General features: G+C 52.0%; 1 protein-coding gene across 2 annotated transcripts in view; it reads right to left on the bottom strand.

Moving 5' to 3' along the window:
• The window catches only part of OLFM1 (olfactomedin 1), a gene marked incomplete at its 5' end in the record, with an annotated part of 32,764 nt that extends 6,580 nt beyond the window's left edge, over positions 1-26,184 (bottom strand). The window contains 4 exons of one of the 2 annotated variants that reach the window (XM_084272598.1): positions 4,560-4,779; positions 7,275-7,430; positions 12,846-12,995; positions 26,119-26,184. In XM_084272598.1, coding sequence (XP_084128724.1) covers positions 4,560-4,779; positions 7,275-7,430; positions 12,846-12,995; positions 26,119-26,184 — 592 coding nt within the window. Of the gene's footprint in view, positions 1-4,559; positions 4,780-7,274; positions 7,431-12,845; positions 12,996-14,924; positions 15,075-26,118 lie in introns of those variants that run through there. The other variant, XM_084272597.1, reaches the window with a different exon arrangement.
• Between the last annotated feature and the right edge of the window lie 1,188 nt (positions 26,185-27,372).

The raw sequence follows: 27,372 nt of genomic DNA, 5'->3' as shown, positions 1-27,372 counted from the left end.
AGGACCCTTGCTAGTTAGGTCCCTGAAGTACTCACGGGCTTACCACCCAGGGATGCACAACACACTCTTAATGCCATCAGCTTTTTACCCCCTTCCATGGGGCCAGCAATCATTAAAAGCAGGAAGATCCCCTTACTGAGGGCAGAGGAGCCTCTTCTACTGCTTACCTTGGACACATCACAGTTTGAACTGGAGCAGTAGCTTACAAGCCAGGACTCCTGCATCTCCCTATCCTCCTGCACGAAGCAGCTGCCCGCATGGCCTCGAAGCACCCATCGACAGGCAGCACCTTCAGTCTCAGCTCCTCTGCAGACCAGGAGCAGAGCATGGGACAGGGGCTCAGAAGCAGAGCTGGAGCGAGAGCCCAAGGCACCCAACATCCTCTATCAGACTCTACTGACTCGCACCGAGGAGTTTTGAAGCCCTGGCTTCAATTGCCCTAAAACTCCTGCTTGAATGCCCAAGCAAAGCCGTCCTGCCCTGGGCAGTCCAGCACCTATGGGTGCTGAGCCTTCTGCAGCAAACCTGCTCTCCTGTTGGGATGGCAGGAGCATGGGATGCTGCAGGCATTTCAAGTCCCTCTGGGACAAATGTACAACAGGAAAACATGACCTGGTACCCATCCAGGAGCCCACAACAGGGGGAAAGCCTGTGAACAGCAGCTTTTGTGACACGCATGGAGGAACTGTTTTCACTCCAGTGACCCCAGCGCCATTCAGGTCCCTGAACCTGTGGCCCATGCATGTCCCTGTTCCTGGAAAACAGCACACATCAGCCTCTTCCCAAGTGACCCTTCGGGCTGGCCCAGCAAACCGCCTCCAACCTGCCATCCTACAATCCTGCAGCTCAGGAGAGCAGCAACGAAATGTCACCACCACACAGCCCCTTCCCCTAACCACACAAGGAATTTTCCAGCAGAAGACACGCTTTCTTCCAGCCAGTGAAAACAAGTGCTACCATCTTCCCAGGATACTAACACCCCCGCTCCATATTTCTCCTAAGGTCCAGCCCACAAGCAGCATTTAGCAACTCAGCAGCAATTTATCCGCCGACGCAGCCACCGTGCCGACACCAGCACCATCTCCTTCCAGACTCCACAGTTCTGCTCAGGCAGCTGATGTTACAGCTGAGTTCATTCCCAGCCTGGGCTTCCTACGAAGCTGAGGTCTGATCCGTGCCCCATCCCGGTCCCAGCCCATTGCAGCAGGGATGGAGCTGCAGTGGTTGGGTCGGGTCTTGCCCTCAGCTCTGCTGTACAGCCAGAAGCCCTCCCATCCCAAAACCATCTGGGACGAGCTGGCAGGGCTCTGTTCCCATCCCTGCACCAGCATTTTGGGCTGGGATTTTTTGCAAGAGTCAGGGAAAACTTGTGCAAAGCCATGAGCCTGCAGAGTGCAGCCGAGTTGAATTCCCCCTTGATTCAAGGAGTGACAACCTCTGCACTCCTCCAAGGCTCCTCTCAGGAACATTAATGGAAACATTAAAATCCCTGTATAAATAGTGATCTTTAAGACTGCAAACAGAATAACAGATTGAACGTGCCATTATTGATTTTTTTCTTCCCTTCACACCCATGCTGGGGTCAGGAAGCGTTTTCACTATTGATCCATCAATAACGCTCAAGAAACCCAAAATACAAACCAGGACCTTGTCTCAGGAAAACACCACTGAGCTGCTGAGCACCAGTGCTTCCTGGAGGATGGGGAGAGGTGAACAGGGCAGGAACATGGCATGTCCCTTTCTCTTCCCTTGTCCTGTGCTTACTGAAGCAGCTCTCTGATCCTGCTTTGGGCAATCTAAGATGTATCCTGACCTCTAGCAGGTCACGCATGCCAGGTGAGCAGCACTACTGGCCCATGGAGAAGCAAATCTAAGCTAAAACGTGCTACTTGAAACGTCAGTGGATCCCTCCAAGCAGATAATTTGCAGCAACCAGCAATCCACAGCAAACAGGGCCTCATCATGCAGCAGCAAAGTGTCTGTAAGGTTGTTATCCCAATTTAAGTCAATTAACTACCATTTTCACTGGTTTACACTCCGGAGCGATAAACAGCATTGGAAATTCAATCCATGCTGTTTGCTGTTAAGTGACCAAATAAATCACCCTCCTCAGTGAGCAGCAAACCCTCATGGGCAAACCCTTGTGAGACACAGTGTCTACCTCCATGAACACCCAGGGGTGCTGCAATGCCCCCAAGGTGGAAAAGCTGCCCTGACGCCATGGTCACAGAGACAGCAAGAGGAGAAAGAAGGGGCACAACCAAAAAGCCCAAATAAAGCCTCAAAAAAACTAATAAAATACTCCAAAAGTTTCTAGAAAAAGCTGCCTGTGAGAGCTTGCCATACTAGCTGCCTCAGTCTTACCTGGACTTAACCTTGGGTGGATGTCCCAGCTGGAGGACCTGAGCACGGGTGGGATGTGATGAGCCAGGATGTGGCCCAGAGCAGAAGGGGTTAGGCGTCCAAGAGGGAACTATTATTTTTGGAGCCCTGAATGGTTTGGGAGCTGCTGCTTGAAGTCTGGCTGAGGTCTGTGGGAGGATCATCACAGCTTCCCTGGCTCTGGTGGAGCCAGCCTGGGCTAGGCAGCTCCACTGAAGCTGGATGGAGAGGGGCCATGGGGTCCAGGACAGCTTTGTGTAAAGAACTATCCCTGGGAAAGGACTTCCACAGCCCAAACTCAAATCCTGGGTCCTGCTGTTGTTCCCTCTCCCTGTTACCCACAGCTCTTCCTCATCTTCAAGAGACTGGCTGAAGGCTATGGATGGAGCAAATGGGTCCCTCCTCAAGCATCATCTCCTCTGATCTCATCCACCTCTGCCTGTGGAGGAATGAGAAAAGGCCTTTGCAGGGCAGAGCTGCCCTGTGCTGGAGGTGAGGGGATGCTGGGGATTTTGCTACATGAACTTGGTCAACCAGACACTCCCAGGCCTGTTCTCCATCCTTTCTTATCTTACCCACCACAGGACTGTCATTCCTGAGACGTCCGTATGGTGACCATGTGATAAAGTTCCAGGAATTAGGTACTACTGACACAGAAAGCACCAAGTCATTACAACCTCCACCAGTTCTGTCCCCATTAAGCTTTCAGGGTGAAATTCAAGTGGGTGAGGACAGAGTCTGGACTTCTCTGCCACCCCCAAACCATACTGCCTTCCCGTGACCATCACGGGGTGAGGAGAGGAATCGCAGTAGTCATAGTGCAGAAGGTGACAGCATAACTCATATCTGTCTGCTCTGCCCTGAACCAAACCTGGGCACATCAGCACTCCTTAACAGAGGACAAAGCATCTCACTTAGCTGAGGGAGGTGGTACCTGCCCTCCGGGCAGCTCCCCGGGGGTATCTCAGTGCACGACTTGCTGCACACTCAGTTCAAATGCCTCTGAGAATCCAGGCTTAGGTGGAAACTCATTTTCCTCTCCGAGATGTTGAGAGGCAGCTTTTAAGGGACACACAAGGTATCAGAGGACAGGAGAGGGAGGCAGCTGGGCATCTAGAAACAAGCAAAAGCAATCCCACCAGCAGAGACAAGAGAGAAACAAAGCGTTACCTTGCCATGGATATAAAGTGCTCAGAAGAGATCTGATCCTCCATGAAGTTACCTGAGAGTGTAATTTCATATGTGCTACCAAAATAGACTGCAGAGCAGTTAATGTGTTTAGATTACCTAAATTGCTTAACAAGAAAGTCAATAATGTAAGTAGAAATTAAATCAAGTCAGAGCTTGGCCGACAAATGTCGGGGAGATTCCTTGCAGCTGCAGAAGGCAGTGCCCTTCTTCCCCCCTTCTCCACCCTCTGTTTGGGGCCAGATGCTGGGGCTAGCTACAGCTGCGTGTCCCCACAACACACCCACGGGGTTCAGTCAATTAATGCTCTCTGAGCGAGATTACAGATGAATCTCTTGGGTTTTAGCACTGCTGGTTACTTGGCCTGCTGGAAGGGGCTCCCTGTTCAGGGAACAGGAGAGGTGGGGAGGATTTATACCCTGCACATGGCACAGTCCGGACCAAACCGCGAACCCACACCAGCTACGTCATGCTCTTCTCAACGGGGATTTGCAAGATGCAAAAGGAAAAGGGGAAAAAAAGGGGGAAACCGAGTCACAGCCTGCACAGGCACGCTACTTAAAGCAGCTCAGGGACCTTCGCTGGTGTGCCAGGTCCCCTCAACAAAAAGATTGGGCATTGATGCACAAGCAAAAAAGGGGTGCATGTGTTTGCTTTGCATAAGCAGTGCCTGCAACAGGCCAAGCATCTCACCGGCCACTTATGCAAACGCTGCACAAAGTCACATGCCTAGTCAAGGGCCCGATCCTGAAGCACTTACGCCACGAGCAACATCGGTCATGCAAGTAATCCTTGGCAGGACTACTCCCAAGATTAATGTTACTTAGAGCGTAAATATTTACAGGATCGAGCCTGGCTGTGCCAGCTCATCCCTCACAGCCAGGCAAGGCACAAGGAGATGTCCAGTCTAGCATCTCTGCCTCCAGACGGGATGCGTGGTTTAACACCGATGGTGTTTAGCCAGTGCCACCATGTTGTTCTGAGCCTACCTAATTTTTGCATGCATGCACGAAGCCTTTCTTCAAGATTTGACACTCTGTTCTGAAGCTCTTCGTAGTCATAGGCGCCAATCTCTTCCTGGAGTTCGTTTAGAACTGACGTCAGATTCTGGACCTCCTCTTTAAACTGCAATACCAATTTTGCATCGGCTTTGTACTCTTCCAACACTGGTATCAAAGGCCTAAGTTCCTCCATTTTCGCTTTTATTGCCTGCAAGGTTAAAATAAGCTCGGTTCAGTGCTATGCGTGCAAAAATCTGCAACACTCTGCCTTGACCTGGTTGCTTCCTACGTGAGTGCAATGTTCATATCCCACAATTCTTATCATTAAAATTATTTTAATTATTATTTTGGTCCAAATGATGTATTGGAAAGAACATATTAAACAGGCTGCAGAACACCAAAATATTTGGGAAAGGCCTTTATTTGTCATTTTTAGAATGCAACATCTTAGGGTTACATGCTTCAGATCACATACACAAAGAGTTCTTTTTTTTTTTTTTTCTTTCCAAAAAATAAAAGAAAATAATATATATATGCATTGACAAGGGTTTCAAACTATTCATGAAATGCATCTACAATTGCATGCAAAGGAAGATCTTGGTTGTGTGGTTCAAGGTTCCTTAGTGAGATATGGTGCTAATTTGGAAAATAATAAAAAAAAAATAAATCAATGCATGGTGCAAAATGCTCTGTGGCCCTCTTTTCATGGTTACATGGGAGTGAACTGCTTCTTCAGTCACTGCAGCATTGAAAAAACTTGCTTTTAAGTTAGCCCTGTAAGCAAGAAAATGAAATACTGTTGAGGATCTAGCTCACTAACCTGCCTTATATAGATAGCCATTCATAGACAAATAACTCTTACAGCACTAAAGAGAAAAGAAAAAAAAAACCCCAACACAAGAGCTCCAAACCACTCACATTTTAATGCTGGCATTAGCAGAAACAAAATGCTGTGGCTGTTATTTAAAATGGTGCTTTGGCAGCAAATTAGACAAAAATCCCTTACTGCTTTTAGGCATGCTATAAAGAACATAAAAATCAAAGTCATTACCAAATTTATTTTGCAGAAACGAAGACTTGGGGTTTTTTTATCCCCCCCCCCCCCCCTCCTTTTCTTTCTTTAAATTAAATGAAGGCCTCGTTTAAAGGCACGGTACACAGCATTTTGTTAAAGGTGCTTTGCTCCAGCAGCTAATGAGTAGACATAAATATGCATGCACCTACCCGTTAATGAAGCATGTTAGTATACACAGGATACCTGGTGCTGCTTAAACCGCTGCACAGTGGCCAAGTTCACAGCGCTCAGGGCTGTGACATCTGTCTGTCTGTCTGCTGAAGCAGCTTGGGGATCAGAAATTGGTCTTCAGCCTCATTCCTTCCCTTCCCATACCCTCCTATTTAAGTCACTTTCCCTCCTGTGGTTGGCATGTGGGGAACATATTTAGTTTCTTATTTACTTGCACTTCCTGGTGCAAACTCCCTGGCAGGCAATGGGGAGGATTAAACTAGGCAGAAAAGTGTGGGGGAGGAGGGAGGGAGAACAAAAGGGAAAAAAATAAACAAACAGAAATGAAACTCAGGCTTCAGTCAGAGAGAAGGTCCTCACATCCGCGCTGCGGAGCTACAGTAGGGACCCAAGGTAACTGGAGATGGGGAGTGGGAGAGGTGGAATTGGTGAAAAGTTTTAAGAAACTTCTTCCCAGGGTTTTTTGTTTCATGTAAACTTGGCATTTTGGTATTTAACATATTAATTAAAAAATAAAATAAAATAGATCTGCTTTAAAGCAGCAGTCGGCTGGGCAGCTGCTGGGAAACAGGGATGGGAACCCGCTGCCAGGCTGATCAGAAATGTCCCCAGGTTTTACTAGGAATCTTCTCAACTTGTTTTTCCTATCTATTTATCCAAAACATTACTAAAAATTGAACCAAACATTGCTGACAGCTTCCTTTTGGCTATCTCAGTCATTATCAGCACAATGCTTCAAAGTTCAACCATTGCTCACAATGACAGCTTCACTTAGAAGGCTGGTATCTTCTCATTGCTATGACACCAGGACCAAACACACATACCCCAGCAGAAGGTGCTGGCTCTGCTGCCAACACCACTGCTTCAAAACTGGACATTTGCACATCCCTGAGCTGGGCAGTATTCCACCCTGAGGATGGCTGTACTTCGGTGGAGGTTTTTTTTGGGAGGGGGGGAGGGGTTTGATTTGTTTGATCACTTGCCCTGTTGCTATAACCATCCCAAGGAGGGACACGATTTGGTGACAGCCCACTGTGGTTTGCCACGTGCTGTAAAAATCAGAGCCCTAACTCCTGGCTCTCTCCAAGGAAACTGTGCCCTGGACACTGGGAAACTCACCATGCCATGGCCTCAGCTGCCCCAGGGTCTCCCTGCAGACCCCCTCTCATGGAACAATCACCCGCTGCCCTATTTAGGGCACCCAAGTAGTTTGTGGGTCCAGGAACATGGAGATTTACACTTTGACCCTACAGAAAAATGTATTGTGGCTGAGGATGCTGCACCCTGGATCTGTCCATCCTTTGGACAGGAGGGAGCTGTATGGGTGGGTGGCCACCAGCACTGTGTATGACTGGACCAATGGCTATGTGAGCCGATGGGACACTGGCCACAGTCCCACGTGCACCCCACTAAATCCCTGGCCACAGCTTTGTTAGCAGTTTGGAAAGTAGACATACCTTAAACTGCCTTGCCAGGTGCTGCTTGTGGCTTTCTTCCACTTGCTTAAATTTTGATTCCAGTCCCCTCATCTGGTTTTCCATCTTCTCAACGTACTGTAGGTCTCTTTGAGTCCGCCTGTCCAACACCTCTATCGACTGGGACATGTTTTGCACCTGCCAAATGAGAAGGGGTTCATTAAGAAGGTGTCACTTCCCTACAGCAAAGCAGCCCCAATGCTGAACGCTGACCTTTTCCTACACGGGCAACAAAGCTAAAGGGTAATCAGCCTATGCATTATTTACTAGTTAATCAACAGCATCTCGTAGCATCGTGACCCCCATGCTCTAAAATAGAGCAAATCGGTTTCATCAACATTTATTCTGCTGTGCTGCAGGGAATATTTTAACAATCACACATGCAAATAAGGGTTGTAGTCAAGCTAAAATGCATCACTTGTGATGGCCTCTCTGAGAGGCTGGGATGGCACCAGCCGTTGTGCAGAGAGCAGCTCTTAGCTGAGCAGAAGCACATCTGGCTAGGAGAAACACTTCTGCTGAGGTGCACATTATCATTTCTTCACGTACACAAGTGACACTCACTGATTGCCTAAGTGCAAACTTTACTCCCAGCTAGTAAAAACTTCATTACCCAAACAGCCCTACTGTTTATACAGCATCTGCCACAACAAATCCAGCTGCAGGTGAGGGCATCCGGAAGCTGGGAAGTACCACGGGAGCTCCCGCTCCGGCTGGCCCTGCTGGTGCCTGCCCATTTGGGCGGTTGTGCCACGTCGGCATCTTTTCTAGCCGCCCGATGCCGCATCCCCGCGGCTCCCCGCGCAGCGCCCATCTGGCCCTGCTGAAGGAATGATGCAAGAAGGTTGGCTGGGCTCATCGTGAGAAAAAGAGCTGAAGGTGTAAGGAGGGGGGGGAAGCTATAGCTAGGCTGACCTGATTCTGAAGGTTGGCTGCCATCTGATTTATTAAGATGTTCCCTTCTCTCGTTTTTTCAGGCTAGGGGAAGGTAAAGGAAGCTCTGATTTCATCAGGCACCTAAGCGCCTATTTAGCATCAAGCAATGGGTGTAATTTAAGGTCTTTGCACCAGGATGGTTGGGTTTGTACGTTAACAGGGCTCACCCCACTGACCAGTGTTCCTGCCACCGCCGCGTTACCCACCGAGATAACGGCTGTTGGCATCAGAGGGGATGACGCCTGTGTTTAAAATGATTCAGGCATCCAAGCACGCTGCTGCGTCATGGCCCTAACTAAAGGCATCCTGGTTCAGGTCTCTTCATCTGTGGGTGTCTGAGTAAAACCCAAATGCAAGCCAGCGCTGTCTTTGTGGATTCACTCCAAGACACCTCCCAGAGCCTGTGCTGCCACATCCGCTCCCGTCTCCGTCCTCGCCAAAGCCCCGTGCAGACAGGCTGGGATGGGGAATGAACGGTACAAGCGCAGTGTTGCCTCCAGCAAATCACACTGGGCTGCTCTGACTTACCTTGAGTGACAGAGTGAGGGGACAGCAGGACACCCGCACGCAGCCAGGTCTCGGAGACTACTTGCTGAAACCAGCATAGGTCAAATGCCAACTTTGGCGCCTGCATCTCTGAAGGGATGAAAATGCCCACTGCTCATGCACGATGACATGAAAACTATTACAGGGAACTATTAAAAATGTATGGACAACCTGTATTTCAAAGGCCAACAGTGAGGAAACATTTTGTACAACCGGTACAACTGCCCTGGGGATCTAATGGTCTTCTGCAGCAAAGGTGAAACTATTTTCAGTCTCAGAGTCCCAACACATCACCCAGAGATGAACCAGCACCCATCCTGACTACCACCAAGGACCTGCTCAGGGAGGCATGAGGAGCAGGGAAGAACAGAGCAAGACTCTATTGGTTTGAGAAGGAAAAGAGCAAAACTGAGCTCAGCCCTGCGCCTGCGTGGCTCCCATTCAGCTGTGCCTCCCCTGGGGTATGTGAGCTCACAGTGGACACAGCTGGGTGCTAATTTACCTGGGCTGGATGCAGAGGAGTTTGAAGACCTCTCCCTGCCCAGAGGCAGGACAAGGGAAGTCTTAGACAAGCATGACTGGTCTGCAGATTACTTTTATCCTGGTAATCCAGTCTATCCTTTGAGTCAAGCTGTATCTACACAGGGGAATCGTTCCAATGGCTTGGAATAGGAGTGACTTGTAGGGATTGTACAAAATTGATCTAATTTATCCCACTAATGCATAAGCCCAATTAACGGCCAAGCTGCAAGTAATCTGAAAAGAGCATTTCTGTAACGATATGCTGGTGTCTAACCCTGCAGGGGCTGAGTGAGGCTACAGGATGCTTCTTACGCTGCATCTTGGATGGCAGAGAGAAAGAGAGAGACAGACAGACTCTGCTAGGAAATGAATCAGAGCATCTCGCTCAGGCTTGTGCTCTGAATCACCTCTGGAGGAGTCTGCCTCTCCCCTGACTGCAGAGGAAAATAGCTTCCTCACATGTCTCTAAACTCAGAGGCCTAAAATTAGTTGCTGTGCTATTCTGGGGACGTGTTTTACAAGTCCAGACTCACGCTATTTGTTGCTGATATTGTTTTCAACCAGGCAAGATGCTGGCCAGGCTTGTAAGAAGTCAGTCTCCATCAGTCCTCATCTCTTCGTGCTTCATCAGCTGAAGATCTACTTGTTTTCCTTCATTAGCATATTAAGCCCTTGATCCAGCACAGTACTTTGGCACGTGATTAGACTTCAATGAGTCTGTTCACAGCCTAAACTTAAGCATGTATGTAAGTGCTCTAATGAACTGGGATGGAAGGATACAGTCTCCCAAATTCCCTTGGCTTCATCCACTAACTGCTATCCTCAAACAGCAGCTAAAATGTTTTTTTGCCTCCATTGGTGAAGCACAAACTCTGAACATGAAATCTCATTTTTCCATCAAATAAATGGGAGAGAGATGTGTGACTGTCTTGGAGGAAAAAAGCTTAGCATTTGAAATAGAAAACTGACACAAATGAAACTTCCAGTCCTTTCTTGACACTGAGTTGTTTCAGAATTAAACTGCAGTAATGGAGGGTCACTATTGGCCTGGTGGCTCTAGTATGGTCAAAGCCAAGGTTTAAACCTAGATCAGGCTTCCCTGTGGATCAGCCTCCTGTGCCAGCTCAAAAGAGCTATTCTAAGCCCACCGTGGGTTTGAATTAGGATGAATCTTTAGGTTTGAGTAGCCAGACAAACTGGTGGAACAATAGCACGAGACATGTTGGGGGAGATCTTTGTGGTCTTCAGGAAAAATTAGCAGATAGGTGAGTGTGGCTGATGGACTAGGACACGAAAAGTTCATCTTGTAAGGTCTGTAGAAGGCAAAGTGAAGTCTGAGAAGAGATGTCATTGTCCTCTCTATATACACCTCAGAGTGAATATCAAAGGAACAGAAAGAACTGTTTAATCTGGAAACCAGTGCTGGCAAAGAATAAGAATTGGCAGGAAACCAAAAATGGTTTAACTAGCAGAGGAGGAAGTCCTCCCAGATAACAGGGCCAAAAAACCAAACAAAAAAATCTGTTTGAAGATAAAACATAATCTGTTTATGAACAGGATTTAGGTGATGTCTTGGTTTGGGACCAGTCCAAGATCTGGACTCAGCACCTGACACATACAAGGCTGGAAGGACTCCGCGTACTCCAGCCAAAGATGAGCTCAGACACCTCGGTGTCAAAACATGGGCTGAACAGTTTGTGCGGTGGCGAGCAGACCTGGCTCCCCTCCCCTCACTTAACGCCTGCTCCTTAAACTGACGGGATGCCCAGGATTCACTTGCAAGCAGCATCATCTGCAGTCTCTCTGCGTATGCCTGTGCCCACGTGTTGAGGGTAGACGGGGTCCTGGCAGCTCTGAACCTCAAAGTACCTTCAGCTGCTGAAGCTCCAGGACAGAGGTTTGGTTTGTGTACACACACACAAACATGCAAAGGTAGCTTATTTCTTGCCCATAAAAACAGTGCCTTATTATTTCCATAGATGACTGCCAGTTCTCCCTTGAAAACCCAAACAAAACTACCTCTTGACACATTATTCTTCTTCATCTGCTGGCAGAGAGAAATCAGGAGATGCGAGTTTTCCCATCACAAAGCTAGAGTTAAAATGTCAGGTGAAGGAAGGAGTTTTCAGGTTTGAAATCCACCCTGGGAAGCTGGAAGCTCTTCCCTGCAGTTGCATTTATCCTATAGTGATTATCATTTCAGCCTCTGTCAAAATCAGATGTCTCGCACTAAGAGCCTATTCTTTATTTTGGGGTTTTCATATAGGTTAGCGTAGGAGTGAGATGCAGACAGATTAGCAGGCAGGTAACATATCTCTAGAACACATGCCTTGAAATACCGCTCCTCCCTCACTTTATTCCTTGGCAGCCAGGGAGCTGCATAAGGGAGAAATCACTGAGCACTTACACCCTCCACATGGGAGCTGCTGGTATCCCAGGTCTCGTACACCCAACTTGCCTGTCCATTAGCAGAGAGCATCGGGTCAAATCCTGCTCCTTTAATGCACGAGAGCAGTTCTGGGAACACGATGGCTCTTAGATGCCCGTGTCAGCTCCTAATATAACGCCTGCTGCCTCTTAGATTAATGTGCTGCTGGACCGATTGCTGCTATTGCTTAGAGGAGTAAAAGCTTGAGTGGGATTATTTTTAGAAGCCTCTGATATACTGAAGCATATTTTAGTGCTAAATATTTCCTTCCTCACTTCGCTGTCCTTATCACATAGGAAAAATCAGTTAAGTGTAGGTTTAATATTGTTATGAGTGACTAATACATCAACTTCCCAAAAGCAGTGGGATAAAAATGATTTCGTCATGCACAACGCGTGCCAACATGGCATTAGGGCACGAGGGGTAATTACACACCCAGCACAGGAGCCCACTTGTATTTTCAAGAGAGGAGCCCCATTTCACATGAAACGGCATTTCTTCAATGAAATCTATTATCTGGAAAATTTCTTGTTATCGGGAATGTTTCCCTAATGAGATTCTTTGATCTCTCCGGACAGCAGACTATTAAAAACTAATCAAGTGGATGTCAACATTAGGACCACTAACTGTCATTTCTTTGCTATTTGATGTCGACAGCTTGTACTGTTTTATTCGACCTCTTTAATATCAGCTTGGCTAGCAACACATGGGCTTTGGGTTTTTAATTCTATCTTCTCTCATCTTGTTCAGGCTCACCCTTTGAAACTGCTCGTGTTAATGTAATGGGAAAAAAAAACTGAGTAAATTGCATCTCTTGCTTTTTCTTATTTTTTTTTAGTGATGTAGTTCAATATTTCTGCTTTGATCTCAGCAGTTTTAACCTGACCTTAGGCCATGGTCCCGTTTCCTCTGTGCCTCTAGACACACTTAAGAGAGATTTAGCCTCCTGACTGCAGCTGATTATTCCCCACTACACGCACGGGGACAGCTACGGCACAGGAGGGCTGGGCCAAGGGATCCCTCTGCCCTGGAAAATTCAGCTGAGCCCAGCTCCTTCAGGTTTTTACCCCCCAATTTCATGCCAAACCAAACCACCTTTCCCAGATGGGGTGAACCATTACCTTTTCTAATAGTTGTCTCAGCTGCTTTGTCCTGGCATCACGCGAGCACATCGTCTGTTGAGGTGCCACCACTGTGCATATACAACGTCCTTCGCTATCCTGGGCAGAGCTGTAGACCTGCCAGCTTTCCTCTGGGTTGGTAGGCAACACCTAATTAACACAGGGAAAGATGGATTAAGTAAATGGGGGAAGGCCTGGTGGGGGTGTGGGAGGTGAAGGGGGCTGAGTGGAAGATGCAGGATGGATGTGGCAGGTGCTGGAGCTGTGCTGGAAGCGGAGGGAAGCTCCTCTGAGGATGCCCAGATGGCAAAATTCACTTGTAATGCAAAAATATGCATTGGGGACAAATAAAAGAAGGGTCTGAAAAGGAGAACAAGAGCTGAGGTAAGAGGGCAATGCGTGTGGGAAAGCATGGACACAAGGAACCCCACGAAGCAGCGAGGGCAGTAATGTGCTGTAAGGCACCGAACGCATCAGTGTGGGGAACCTGCTGCCCAGCCATCATTACAAAGCCCTTGACTCCTTGACACTGAGAGGAGGATGTGCCCAAGCTACCAGTGAGGATACAGTACCCTGGCTGAGCGCTGAGCAGGGATCAGTTTGCCTTTGCAGAGCTCTCCCGGATCCGGCAGCGGGAAAATCAGCTCTCCTCAGCAAACGGACACCGGGAGTTACATTTCCTCCCTCCTCTGCCTGACTGCCCCAGGGATGGGAAGGTTCACCAGGCAACCAATTCCCTCCAAACGTTTGATGGGTCCCGGGCAGGGAAAGCAAGCAAAGAAGGGATGCGGTCCGGAGGGCACAAGCAGTACCTCAATCTGAGCTTCCAGGACATGCCGCAGCAAGGGAGCCCAGCCACAACCACAGCACGTTCCCAGCCCCTTCATGTACCTTGCTCTGATCTTAATTTTTCTTTGATCTCACAGTACTTTACAAAATACATTATTTAAACCCAATTCAGCCCCTGATCGCTTTCAAGGCACCAACGTTTTGCCAACCAGGAGGGAAATGTTCTTTGTACTATTTCAATATATTACAAATAACCTTGCAAATACCCATGTTGACAGACGTGAACTGAGAGAGGCGGCTAGGCAGACAAACAAGTCGATTCTCTAGCTAAAACAACCAGGAAAAAAAATTATATATAGGTCTCATACTCCCTGGTAACGCAGCAAAAGAAACACATCCCAGTTTCATTCACAATCGGCAGAACCACTACATGAAATACTCATCTCGGAAGAGCAGAGCTGTAATACGTTAGCTCTTTTACAAGGCACAAGCATGCAGCCTGGAGGCAGAAGGTGCCCATTTTTTCCCTGCGAAGGGAAGACAGACAGAAGGATTCTTTTTCTCAGCCATTTCCGAAGTGGCGAGAGCAGGCACCGTACCAGCCCTCCGGCAAAAACGGGGACAGGAAACATACGGCGCGACCGAAACACACCGCGACTTCTCCACTGCGTTTTCCATCCCATTAACAACTATTGATTAAAAGCAGGGAAGCGAATGCGATCTTGCAGGACTCGCGCCTGGTGTCCCAAGCTGCTTCGCCCTGCGACTGCAAAGCGGCGACGAGGGAAACTTTGCAACCTTCTAGTTTGAAGCCACGGAGTGGGGGGTCACCCAGGTAGCACCCAGCCCGGGGTTGGCTAAACCTGAGAGCTGGAGGGGTAGAGGAGAGGTGCTCCCCGCATCGCCATCCCGCTCCCCCATCTCCTGCCGTTCTCTCCCCCTCCCCGCCGTCGCGCACCGCCCAGACCCGGCTCCCGCACGGCCCCGAGGGGCACTTGGCAAGCGATGCTCCCCAGCACCCCGAGGGGCGGCGGCTCTGCCTCTCTCCCGGCTGCTGCTCTCTGCGGCCGGGGATGGGGGGGTTTCCGAAGGGCCTCGCAGCGGAGGAAAGACAGACAAAGAGGAATTTTGGCAGCCCGGGGGGCATCCAAGTGAGGAGGGTCCGGGCGGCCGAGGGGGAGCGGGGCGGGTGGCGGGCGCAGCCAGCTCCGGGGGCAGGGATGCTCCCCCTGCTCCATCCTCCTGCCCGCCGCGCCCCCCCCCCACCCCCCCCAACCTCCCAGCACTTACTCCCGTGCTGCGGTCCAAGGTGCCGCCCGAGGCCGCCGTGAGTTTGGTGGTGTTGAGCCCCACGAGGGAGGGCAGCGTCTGCGACATCCAGTTGGTGATCATGGCCATGGTGCTGAGGACGACTCCAATCTTGAGTAAAGGCACAGACATGTCTGCGGGGGGGGGCGCCAGGCACCCTTCATTCTGCACCGGCGCCGGGCTCCATGCCGCTGGGGACGGGCTGCGCCAGCCGCCCGGCCGCCGCCGCCGCTCGCCGCCGGCCCATCATCCGCCGCCGCCCCGCCGCGGCCCTGCCCGGCGCTGGCGATGGTGCTGCCGGTGCCTTTGCCGGTGTCGCCGGAGCCGGTACCGAAGCTGGGCTGTTTCCCTGCGCCCGCCGCCGCCGGGCGCGCCCCAACCGGAGCGGAACGGAGAGAGCGGCTGCAGGAGGCGGGACGGGACCGGGGCGGGAGGGAAGGAGGGGCGGGGGGGCGTGAGCGCCGCGGAGCGCCCAGCCAGCCGGAGCGACTGCGGAGGGCGGGTGGGAGGCAGGGGGGAGAGGGAGAGGGAGGGGAGATCGGATTTGGAGAGGGGAGGGGGGAGCAGAGGGGAGGAGAGATTTGGGGGAGGGAAAGAAGTCTTTTTTCGGGGGACGGGGGAGATTTGGGGAAGAGGGAGCGGAGGGAAGAAGAGATGATTTGGGGAGAGCGGGAAGAATTGAGGCGAGTGGGAAAGAGTTAGGGAAAAAGACTTGGGGAGATGCGGAAAAGCTTGGGGAAGAGAGAGGAAGGTTTGGGAAGAGGGATAAAGATTTGGGGAGGGAGGGGAGCGGGGTGGGGGGACGGGGAAAGGAAAAAAAGATTCGGGCAAATGGGAAAAAAATTGGTGGTGCGGGAAGAGACTTGGGGAGAGCGGCACGGGATTTGGGGAGGAGAAAAGCGGTGGTGAGGGGAGGCTCTGGGCAGGCCCGGGAGGGGGGGGGGGGGGGGGTGTGCAGCTCCGGGCAGGGCAGGGCCGGGCGGGGCCGGGCGGGGGGCGGCTCCGGGCAGGGTAAGGGCCGGGCGGGGGGCGGCTCCCCCGTTGCGGCGCGGCCCCGCTGCGGCGCGGCACTGCGGCGCCCCCTGCCGGCTGCTGCGGGCGGTACCGGGCGCGGTGCAGCGCCGGGCCGGGGTCGGTGTGTGGGCAGAAGCGCCGTGCCGGAGGCTCCGCTTCTCCCGGGGCCAGAGGGGAGCTGCTGCCAGCCCGGGCGGCGGGGAGTGGCGTTCCCTGCCCTGGGGCTCGCAGGGGCTGCAGCCCTTCCCCACAAACCCACGAGGATCCGGGCAGGGCACCTGGTGGTCCCCAGACCTGCGGTCTTCCCAGGCTGTGGGCTGTCAGGGCATCATCCCCCCCATCCCTGCCTGCCCCCTCTCCACACCCTGCAGACACGGCCCTCTGTTAGCACGAAGGACACGACACACTTGAGCTAAATCCAAATGCCCTGGCACCTCTGCCTGTGCTCGAGGCAGCAGCCCTGCTCTCTCCCCATTCCTGCCCCAGTGCTGCTCTTGCCCCATTCCCAGCAGACAGGGCTGCATGGACTGGAGAGATGAGGCAGCATCAGGCGTGGCCAGAGCATCCCAGTCCCAAGTTCGAAGAAAACTCTCGGCTCTCTGTGGCTGGTGAGGCTCTGAGGCAAACCTTGCCGAGGAATCCCATCGGCTGTTGCACTGCAAACAGCGTACAGCCTGTCTGTGCAGCGAGATGGAGCTTGTCCATGACTCAGGTTTCCTGAAAGGGTTTGCAGAACTGTCCTGGTCACATGAGAACCAAGGTCTCTGACCAACAGAGCTCTGCAGCTCCTTGCAAATCCTTTTCTAACTGGACCTTTAAACGCCCTGTTTAATGCAAACTATGAAATGAATCCCCTGTTCCTCTCCAGAGAACAGAAGTGATGCCTCTTGCTCCACTGGTAAAGCACCAGCCTCAGCATGTTGGAGCAGACACCATTGCCCTGTTCCAGGAGACCCTGCACTGTCCATAGCCCCACCTCCCCCAGCCTGGCTAGCCCCCAGGAGACACCCCAGACCCACCGGGTTCTGATCAGCCCAGCCCAGCCCCAAACCTGCCACCTCCAGAACCACTCTTCCCAAAACACAGCTCCTTGGGGTCATGGGTCTCGCCCCCATCCCCTGGAGCTGGCTGGGATACAGCTGCAAGTAGTTACAGACTCTCCAGTACTTCCTTGCCGTACAGCATCCAAGCTGGTGTGCAGAGCAAGTCCCAACTGGGGAAGCAGGGAGCTGCTGAGTTGGCTTGTCCCACCTTAAAAAGACCTTGTCCCTAGCTGAGGACCTGGCCCTTGACGTGGGGTGATCCCAGCGCACCCTGGCACTGCTGCTTTGGGCAAAGGGAGCGGAGACTCGGTGACAGCCAAACGGAGCAGTTTCTGCAGAGAGCGCTCGGGAGTTTCTGTACAGCACTGACATGGAAACGCATCTAGCAAGTCCACCAGGTGGAGAGAAAGAGATGAGTTAGAAGAGGAGCGCTGACTCCAGGTCGGATCCTGTCCCTCTGACAACACGGTGGCAGAATCAGACGCTGGTAACTGGGAGGCAGCGGCTGGTGCGTGTCACAGGCTGCAGCAGCTGAAATGCCATTCCCTTCCCTCGCTTCCCAGCACCCTCAGACCATGTCACCCCTGCCCTTTTCCCCTGCTTATGCCAGAGCAGGTCTAATCTGGTTAAAGTCAGGTACCTGGCAGGTCAATCTGCTGCTGAAACTACTAAGAAAACACTCCTGCCCTCTAAATTGGACACTGTCCTGCTCAGGGCTTCCTAAAACACATAAACTATTTCCACCCCATGAAATTGGCATCACCCAACACCCCAAGCATCTCTTCCATGGCAAAACCTCTGTCAGGTCACGCAGCACTGTGCTCGACGAGGTCAGCACCAAGGAGGTGTTTCAGGCTGCAGTTGTAGGCACAGGTTCACTATGCAGAAGCCTCAGATGGCTTTGATCTTCTAAAATAAATCCCAGCTCCCCATTCTGCTCCCGTTCTAACAGGTGCTTATGCTATGCTCAGCACTGTAGCAGCCGAGCCCCTGATTGCTTATCTGATTTCATACCACATAAAACACTTGAGTGCTACACTTAAATCATCCTAATGTTCACTTTGAAACCGAGTTTTTAAGTAAAGTTTATCCCTCATATTTGTCTATGCCAAACACATACAAAGATAATTAGACCTATGGATACTGTGTCACTTAAAATGGTGTTCAGGGGGGTAACAAGAAGTCCTTTGCCTTGCTCTGGATTCCACCTGGACTAAAGGCTCGCAGGTGATTTCATTCAAGTGCTTTGCAATGATGAAAGCTCCTGCAGACGGGGACAGTGAGGCACGGAGAGAGGAGCAGCAGCCACAAATCCCTGCTAAGTAGGGGTGGGGGCCATTCCCAGGAGTCTTTTCCTAGCACCTGGCACCAGGAAAGAGGGAGGCAGTCTGCAGAGCTGTCCAGCTTCCCTGGAGCAAAGCCCTTGTGTTTGCTAGAAGAGGGGCTGTGTGTGTAATAACGGGGGAGAGAGAAATCCAGGTGATCTTTCTTTCTCTTGCTTCCAGTGTTTATGAAGTAGCCAAAAGGAATTAAGACAGGGATACAAAGAGATGGGCTGTTCTTCCAGACCTGTTCAGGAAGTTCGGTCACTTAACACATTAATAACCTGTGCTGGGAGCAGGATGCCCCTGAGTCCGCAGGGTACAACCCATGGCCCTTCCCCAGTGCTGCCAGGCTGCCCATGGCATAGCCATGCAAGCTAAGCCCATGTCAGCTGGCCCAAAGCAGAGACCTGACAAACCTGAGGCTCCCAAAAATGCCACCATTTCCATTTTTGGGGAGGTGAAGGCTAATTCAGAGGGAAGAGGCGGTGGTTGCTGCTGTGCAGGGAGATGCTGCCGGTCGCTTTGTGCTGAGCCAGGTCATGGGCATCAAGCAGGAAAATGACCTGTGTTATCTCAGTGCCTGAAGTAGGTGATGTGCAGACAGGGAAAACTCTTCCCTACCTTAATGACTTCCCTGGCTTTAGAAGCCCAGCATGGCAACAAAATGAAACAGCAAAAAGCCAGTAGAGACATGAACTTGATGTGTGAGACCTGATGCTGCCTTTACTCATGCTGGGGCAGAGGAAACAGGAGTGAAAACACAAAGGAGGAGACACAGATGACTCTTTTTGACCTGATAGCATTCACTGATGGACCTTTCCAGAGCAAAGCAGGGTCTGCCCTTAAAAATGCAACTTTCCACTGGAACATCAGCAGAAATCTCTTCACCAGCAGCTTTGCTGAACCCATTGAGGTCACGGTTCTCCTAATCACTTTGTGGGTCAGGGGGTGGCAGTTTTGGGTGGGTTTGTTTTTTTTTTTTCCCACAGGGCATTGCCTTGAAAAAACTACTGCATGATGTCACCAAGTTTTTCTCATCCTACACACTACAGCTGCCCTCCCCACAAGAGCAGCGAGCACCCTGTCAGGGAACAAAAGATCCTCTTTGCATGCACATACTCTGAGCAGAGAAAGGTGAGGAAAGACACATAAAAGCAAAGAACAGGGTCTTCCAAAACAGCTACTTAGTGGAAAATTCTGCTGCTGGGAAGTGATAACGCCCAGCGTGGCTGTCTGCCTAAAGGAGCCCTGCCAGGGACAAGGGTTGCAAACGCCACCAACTCTTCTTTGTCGCCTGTGTGGGACACGGTGGACATTGTCTCCCTCTCCTGGCTGGTTCAGAGAAGAGGTGCTGAAGTTTCTGTTGCTCCCAAGCTTGTGTGGAGATGGTGCCTGTAGCCCCCAAACGGGGAACTGCACGGTGAGAGGATGGGATCTGCTTTAAAATACGTACACCTGTATTCCACCAACCTCAAATCTTGTGCCGTTGCTCCAAGCTGGCTCAGTAAATGCAGGAGACATCAACTCAGCTAACACCTGACATCTCCAGCAAGGAGGATATGTCCAGCTGAGCTGGTTGTCGGATGGAGTGCAGTGCCCCAGGCACCTTACCAGGGCTGGCAGCTCCAGTTCTGTGAGCACAGACTCGGTAATTTGGCAGGTTCTGCCCCGGGATTGCTTTCCAGTACATGGAACAATCCATCCTCCAGCTCCTTCCAACTCCTTCTCCCTCCACTTGAGACCCACAAGATGAGCTGTGCCCTCTGACCAGGGGCTGCGGGAAAGGTCTGTCCTCTCTGGAAGGACCTTGCTGTGTAACTTTAGGGATCCTCCTTAGATACTTGGACTAAGTGACTTTTCTCCAGAGCTCCCTCCTCTAGTTGATGGTGGCTCTGAACCAGCCTCCAGAGGACTCTTTCCAGTGGAGCCCTGATGGATGCCAGGCTGCTAGAGCCCCCTTGCTGCCCCACTGCCAGGTGCTGCTGCACTTGCACAGGCGCCTGGTCTGCATGGGACTAGGTGCATTGCAGGGTGGAAAAGACTTTCTGCCTGGCACCTCACAGTTACAGGGGACAGAGCCCTGGACTTTGCTCTTGAGAGAAGGATGATGTTTCTCATCCCTCTCCCAACACATTAAACATCCACCCCCTTCCCTTGCACCCTCCATTGCCTGGGCTTGTGGCAGGAGGTATCTGAAATCCTCCTGCACCAGCCTGGAAGCAGCACTGGGCAGAAGAGGCACCCCACTGACCCTGGGACACTGTGTGGGCAAGATCACCCTTGTCAAAGAACATACACTTTGTACCCCCATCACCTCTGGACCGTGGGATAATCTTCTATTGCATTTGCCGTGAGGCATCTGTCCCCAAGCACGTCACGATGGTCACAGCACTAACGTGGTACCAGGTTTCCCTGATTTTGGGGTCTGACTTCCAAATGTCCTTGCTTTTATTTTTTTTTTGCCTGTTTTTTGGCACTGTCTGTGCTACCATCACTCACACAAGCCTGAAGCTGGACCCTGACACCTTGGCACTGCAGCAACGTCAAGCAAACTCTTCCCCTCCTATCAAAGGGAGGATGGGGATGGTCAGACAGGCAAAGCAAAGGAAGAGAAGGAAAAGGCAATAAAAGACCCCAAAGTGCTTTGGAAACAGTGGCCCTGATGCTGCAGATCCCTGCCAGCTCCTGGTGGGACTCTGTGAGACTGCCTGTGCCTGGTGCTGAGCTTGGCTCCAGGAATGGACACATTTCAGGAGCAGGCAGCCCAATGTGCTCTGGAAAGTTAACCCCCAGCTACCAACACCAGGACAGCTCCTTCCTCGCGCAAAACACTCCGTAACCTTTCCTTCTGTTAGCCCCACGCTCCGCCACAGAAAGAAGATGCTTCTCATGCCACAGAATAATCCCCTTTGCAGGTCTTCACTTGGCTAAATCTGTGTTTAGCTAAAGCTGCTCTTGACATTAAACCCGTGCTCCACCAGCGTGTGCCAGGACACGTCCGAGCCACTGGGCTAGACCAGAGCCCAGGGAACTCGGTGCAGGTTTCTTACATCAGGAGGTTCCTGTTACTCGGGTGCTCTGGTTCACGATGATGATTTTTTGGGACATGTTTCCCTGGCTCAGTTGCATGCCTCTGGTCAGAAAGTGCTTTTACACTGAAGACTTGTCCTGTGAGCTGCTTGCTAGAAATCCCGGCATCACTCCAGGGCCGCTCGCTGCTGCTCCTGGACCCAGAGCTGGCAGGGGCTGTGGCTGTGCTGTTATCTCTGTCCCGTGGTTATCTTTCCAGGGGATCTGTTGCATTTTGGCTGGCTTTGAATGCTGCATCCCAGCTGGGGTGGGGAGAGGGACTGGGAACCAGGACCTGGGACCTCAATGGGGAGAAAGTTTCCCAGGGCCAAAACCCAGGACAAAGCTGATCTGGAGGCTGGGACCAGAGTTCCTGGGCTCAGCTCTGGGAGGGCAGTAGCAAGCTAAGGCTGCAGCCTGCAGAAGAGGGAGAATCAGGATTTTAAGGAGCTCTATCCCTACAGTTGGGATTTGCTGGTGCTAAGACACATCTCAGGCTCAGTGCCTCAGTTTCCCTAAGCACACCTTTCCCATTTAGGGGGACTGATTGACTGATTCAACCTCTTGGGCATCCCCCTGCCCTCCCAGGTCTCCCAAAGAGCCTGGCCAAGGCCCCCATAGGCAACAAAACCCAGAGGAACACTCCTTGGGTGTCCCCATCTTGTTCCCTTTCATTCGTAGCATCAGCACTGCAGAGCAAAGCCACTGCTCATCACTCATAACTCGAAAATTAGCTTCTTCCACCATCAACGCAGTCTACAGCCTTCATCTATCTAATTCACTCAGATAGTAATTAGTTTTGTATTACTTTACGCAGTGATGCTAATACTGATTACAAGGACTGATAACTTGAGTAATAAATACGACCCAGGGCTGAAAATTACCTTTCTTTTTTATTGGTTAAAGCTGAAGTTAGTGAAATGAGACACAAATTGGTTTATGAGATGAGGCAGCTGCCTCCTGTTACAAGCTGCAGATTTGCAGCTTAATCCTCCTAGTTTCCATGTGTTTCTGACAGGGGAGGGAAGAGCCCGGCCACCAAACTGGGCACTGGGAAGTCCCCCATGGATGGAGAGGAGCCAGCACAGCTGTGCTGAGTGCTGCTGGGGCAGAAGGGCACAGGCAGCTTTGGGGAGGGCAGTGGGCATCCCTGGCAGCACCCCAGTTTCCTTTGACTATACCCCTGAGAGGGACCCAATGTGCTTTTAGGAAAATCAATTGCAAAATTGGTTTTGTTTGTGTGTTGTGTGAGGTTTTTTTCCTTGCAGAAGCCCTAAATGTTTAGTAGCTGCCTGCTCCAGGAAGGTGTTTCTCCTGTGCAGTGTCAATGATTACTGGGTAAGTGGCTGTCAGAGCTGGCTGCCGTGCCCTGCGCCTGCAGAACTTTGAGGCATGCAAAGAGCTTTGCACTAGTAATACCCCAGCAGCTCACCAGCAAGCACGAAGCGTGACAAAAGGATGGGTTGGACAGACAGGCAGGCAAGTAGATGGCATCCTGAACCCCCTCTGCTGATACCCCTGGCTTTACTACAGCAGCCCAAATCCTCTACTGTTCTGGCAGCACTGCCTTTCTGCACGTGACAAGCAGATCCTTAGAGAGAGTAAGTTGGCTCTGCTCCTCCATGGCCACCAGGAAAGCCTCACTGAGAAGATGACAAAGAGAGAAAGCCCTGTTCTGGGTTGAGGGCTTCCCAGGCAAAGATCTGAGCGAGGGTGCTGCACCCTTGGGTCCCCTGTCCCAGCACCCATACCTGGCTGCTGCACCCCAAAAGCAGCCTGCTCAGCCCAAACAAAAGATGTCATTTCAGGTTTTGATCACTGACCTGTGGCAAGCCAAGGCAAGGCACAACACAATTCAGGAGACCTCTGGCAGGCAGAAGAAATCCCAGAGCCTCGTGCAGGTCTCGCTGCCTGCCATCCCCTTGACCCTGCACACGAGGGATCAAGGCACAGGGGCTTCTGCAAAGGGCTGGGGCGTGGGGTGTAGGGGCAGCTGTTTCACACAGGTAAAACCACCATTCACCTTAGGCAGGTCTCAAAGCCCCCAACAAACCTGGGGGTGCAGCCATGTGTGCATCACCTGTGTGCTCCCAGCTGGACGCAGGCATCCTTCCTCCTGCCCGAGGGGACCATCAGAGGATACTGCAGTGCCAAAACCTCGATGACAACTCCCTCCCCTCCACATAAGAGATTTTCCAGCACCCAGCTGGCAGGCCAGCCATGTGCTTACGCCTTCCAGCCCTATTTAGCCGCTGTCCCTCTCCCCATTTCTTCCTTTCTTGTGCCCTGGCCTGCCAGTGTCACCAGCAGGGAGGGAGAGGAAAAGGCAGCAGTAGCTTCTGCATTGTCAGGGAAAGCTGCCTAAATCAGCATCCTTTCTCCCTCGGACCTCGATCCCTCCTCCCCCTGGCACGGGATGGGAAAGACTCCACACGTGTGATGGAGATGTGAATCCAGCACTGAATTAAACGTAGAAGACACTGATCTGGGCGGTGCCTGAGCTGAAAGGCATATTTGGGGATTGCATCTGGCAGCTGTGCTACAGAAATGAGATGCTAAAACTCTGAAAGGGCTCTGCAGTGCCAAGCCAGTCAGCAGGCAGGCTGGCAGGAGAGCTCTGCATGGCCAGTGTGCGGGGCCTGGCAGGGCTCAGCTACCTGCAGGCAGCAAAGCCCAGGTAGATGCTGCAAACCAGAAACCAGCCCCAGCAAGGCAGCTCAGCAAAGCCAGGGTTTAGCAGGGGCTTTCAACCTCCTGCCAGCCAGCGGGGACAGGCTGGGAGGTAACTCTGCCCAAGCCAGCTGGCAGAGCTCAGCCCCATGGGCCAGAGTGGATCTGAATCCCCATCCTGACCCTGACTCAAAGTTAGGCAGAAAGTTGGCATGCTGCATTCACACACACACACAAACACACACACACACACACACAAAGAAGAAAGGGGAAAAGTAGCCAGGCACAGCGGCATCCCTGGCACGAGAGGTGATAACTCGGTGTCCTTGAAAGACACCAGCAATGCACAGCACTGGGGGCTGGTGAGACCCATGGTGGCAGCCCCTGGGGAACAGCGTACCTCCCAGGTCCCCAGGACATGGGTGCACTCCCTGGGGCTGGGTGGGAGAGGATGCTGGAGGGGCAGCCCTACCACACTGCTTCACCATGATGCTGCCATGACCCCGGGCTGGCTGTGCCCTGGCTGGGCCGGTGTGTAGTGAGGACCCCCCCTTTTTAGCTGATTCCTGAGCAATGCTGCCTGGCGCTGGCTGCTTTGTCCAGCGCGGCGCATGCGCACTCCCTGAGCATCCTCTCACACAATGGGCTTCTCCTGGGCACTCACTTGCAGCTCTGGTTCCTTCCCACCCCTCCTCATCCACCCGGCTCTTACATTTCTTCGCTTCCTCCCTCCCCCCTCCCCAAATTACTACCTTCTCATGCCTTCTCTGGAGGGCTCCATGCAATTAAGGCAGCTCTTTCGTTAGCCATTTCTTCTCGGGGGCAGCAGAAATACTCTGAGGTTGCAAAGCCAAAAGGCTTCAGCTACTGAAACTTCAGCAATAGGGCAGTGACAGGGGAGAGCATTGTCAGCAGGAGAAAGGAAAAAATAATCTACATAAAGCATCCAGGATGAGAGCCCAGCTGCTAATTGCTTCTACACTAAGAAGCCTCCATTCCCCTCCTATTTATAGCTTCTTTTTCTTTCTTTTTTGCTTCCAGGCAGCATCACAATTAACCCCACAATCCAGAGCATCCTCTTGCAATTACTTTTCTTCCTTTCCTCAGTGACTGGGAATAAAAACACAAAAGACAACCACCCTGCCTGCCTCTCCCCAATTATCTTAAAGAAGTCAAATGGAGTTTTATTTCCAACTTGCAAGAGATGGCTTTTGTGTGCCTCCTTTCTTCCCCCTCCCCGCCCCCCCCCCCAACCCCACTACTCACTCAGACCTGGGGCCGGGACAGTAAATGCAAGCATTAAAATCTGGTATTTATAAAAACCCCAAACAAACAGAAAAGGCAGAGGGGGGAGAGGAAGATAAATAAGATGCTTCTCTCTCCCACAAGCCTGTCACAGATGGAAACATCAAGGGACATTTAAATGTCACCTAAAATCAGCAAAGCTACCCCCACAGGAGGAGCTGGTGTGGAGTGTGGGGGGTGAGGAGCCAATGCCACCCTGCACTCCCGTCGCGTCCCCGCGGGGACCGGGACAGGCAGCCCCGAAGTTGGCAGAGCCCGAGCCCCGGGTGCCGGCCGGGGCCAGCCGAGCCCGGCGGGGGTGTGGGGGGGATGGTGGTAGCGGGGTGCTCCTGCTGCACCCCTTGCCCGCCCAGCCCCCCCCCCCCCCGACAACTTTCCCCACAAGCGGGGCGAGCAGGTGCCCCCCACCCCCACCCAATACCTTTCGGGGGGGTGGGAGCACACCGGGGCATCCCCCTTCTCTCCTCCACCCTGGGGTCCGGTCTCCTGAGCCCCTCAACCTGCACCCATCCGCCTCCCTCTCCCCCCCCCCCCCCCCACCCCAGCCCGGTGGGTCCACCTGCACCGCGGGCTGAGCAAAGGGGGGGGGTACCCGAGAAAGCGGGGTGGAGGGGGGGGTGGGGGGTACGAAGATGCAGCTTCCTACTCCAGTTTTCTTTTGTGCTCTCGAGGTTTAATAGAAAATGGCGTTGGGGAGAAAGGGAGAGGCGAAGGGGGGGGGGGTGTCGGAAAAGCAAGAGAGAAACCTACTTGAGTGAGTTCTGTGCCCATCAGGATGAGGAAGCAGAGGGTCAGGAGCTTGCTTGCCGGTTGCATCTCTCGCACCCAGTTCTAGGCACCTCGCATACAGATCACCTCCGGGCGAGCCTCCCCGTGCCGATCCCCGAGCTCCTCGCTGCCTCCTCAGTCCTTTAGTGTTAATATTATTTTAATTTAAAAAAAAAAAAAAAAGGAAAAAAATAGGGGGGAAAAAAAGGACAATAAAATGCAATTTAAAAAAAAAATAAAATAAATCAGAATGATTTTCCGGGCGGCTCTCAGCACCCCCTGGAAGCAATGCAAGAAATCTGCTTAGCAGAGCCTTCACTTTGCATATTTATTGGGATCCCAGTTTCTCTCCTCTGCTCTCGGTGCTGGCTCTCGGGTTAATTTTTTTTTAATTTTTTTTTTTTTTTTTAATGACTCCCCCGATCGAAAGACATTTGCGAGGAGAAATTCAACGGAGCACGAAATGATTATCTCTGCTATTGCCAAAAGTTTGCCTTGGAAAAGGGGGGGTGATGGGGAGAGGACAGGGATTAAAAAAAAAAAAAAAAAGAAAGAAAGGAATTGGTAGGGCTGGCTACTAGCAGGGGATGGCTGTGGAACAGGATGTGACATCAACTAAGGCGGGGGAAATTTAACTACACACGGCAAAGGGAACGGGGGAAAAACCGGCCTCGGGAGCGGCGGTGCGGGGAGAGCAGGACCGGGAGGTGATGCTGCGGCACGGCGGGGAGCTGAGCTGAGCTGAGCTGGGGGTGTGTTTAACCCCCTCCCTCCCTGCCACTCGAGATCTTCAGGACCTGCTCAGGTGTCCCTGCTCTCTGGAGGTGTTGGGAGTGCAAGAGGGATCTCGTGCCCTCCGAAAGTACCAACCTCCAAGTGAAGATGCTTTCCCACAGCAAATGCTTCAGGAGGGCTCTGAGCAGCATCCCTGCGAGGCTCAGACCCACACTAATTCAAGGCAGCAGGAGTGAGGTGGCAGCCCCCTTGCTCTGCAGGGTATCCTCCCTTGCATTCCCTCCCAGTGTCTCTGGAGCTCAGCCAGGGAGGTTGCAGGTAGTGCCCACCTCACACTGTTCTGGCTGTGCCCTTCCCCAAGTTCCACAGGGACTGTTAACCCCTCATTTCTCTCTGACACACTTTTAATCCTTTCCAAACCACGCTTTTCCCAGGACCTCATAAGTATGATTATGTCCCTTAATACCTGGCACTGCAGATGAACAGCATCTCCTCCCCCTC

Source organism: Gallinula chloropus, assembly GCF_964237585.1.
Source record: "Gallinula chloropus genome assembly, chromosome: 18".
NCBI classification, from domain to species: domain Eukaryota; kingdom Metazoa; phylum Chordata; class Aves; order Gruiformes; family Rallidae; genus Gallinula; species Gallinula chloropus.
Note: the sequence above shows the minus strand (reverse complement) of the source record. Positions and strands in the feature narration are given on the sequence as shown.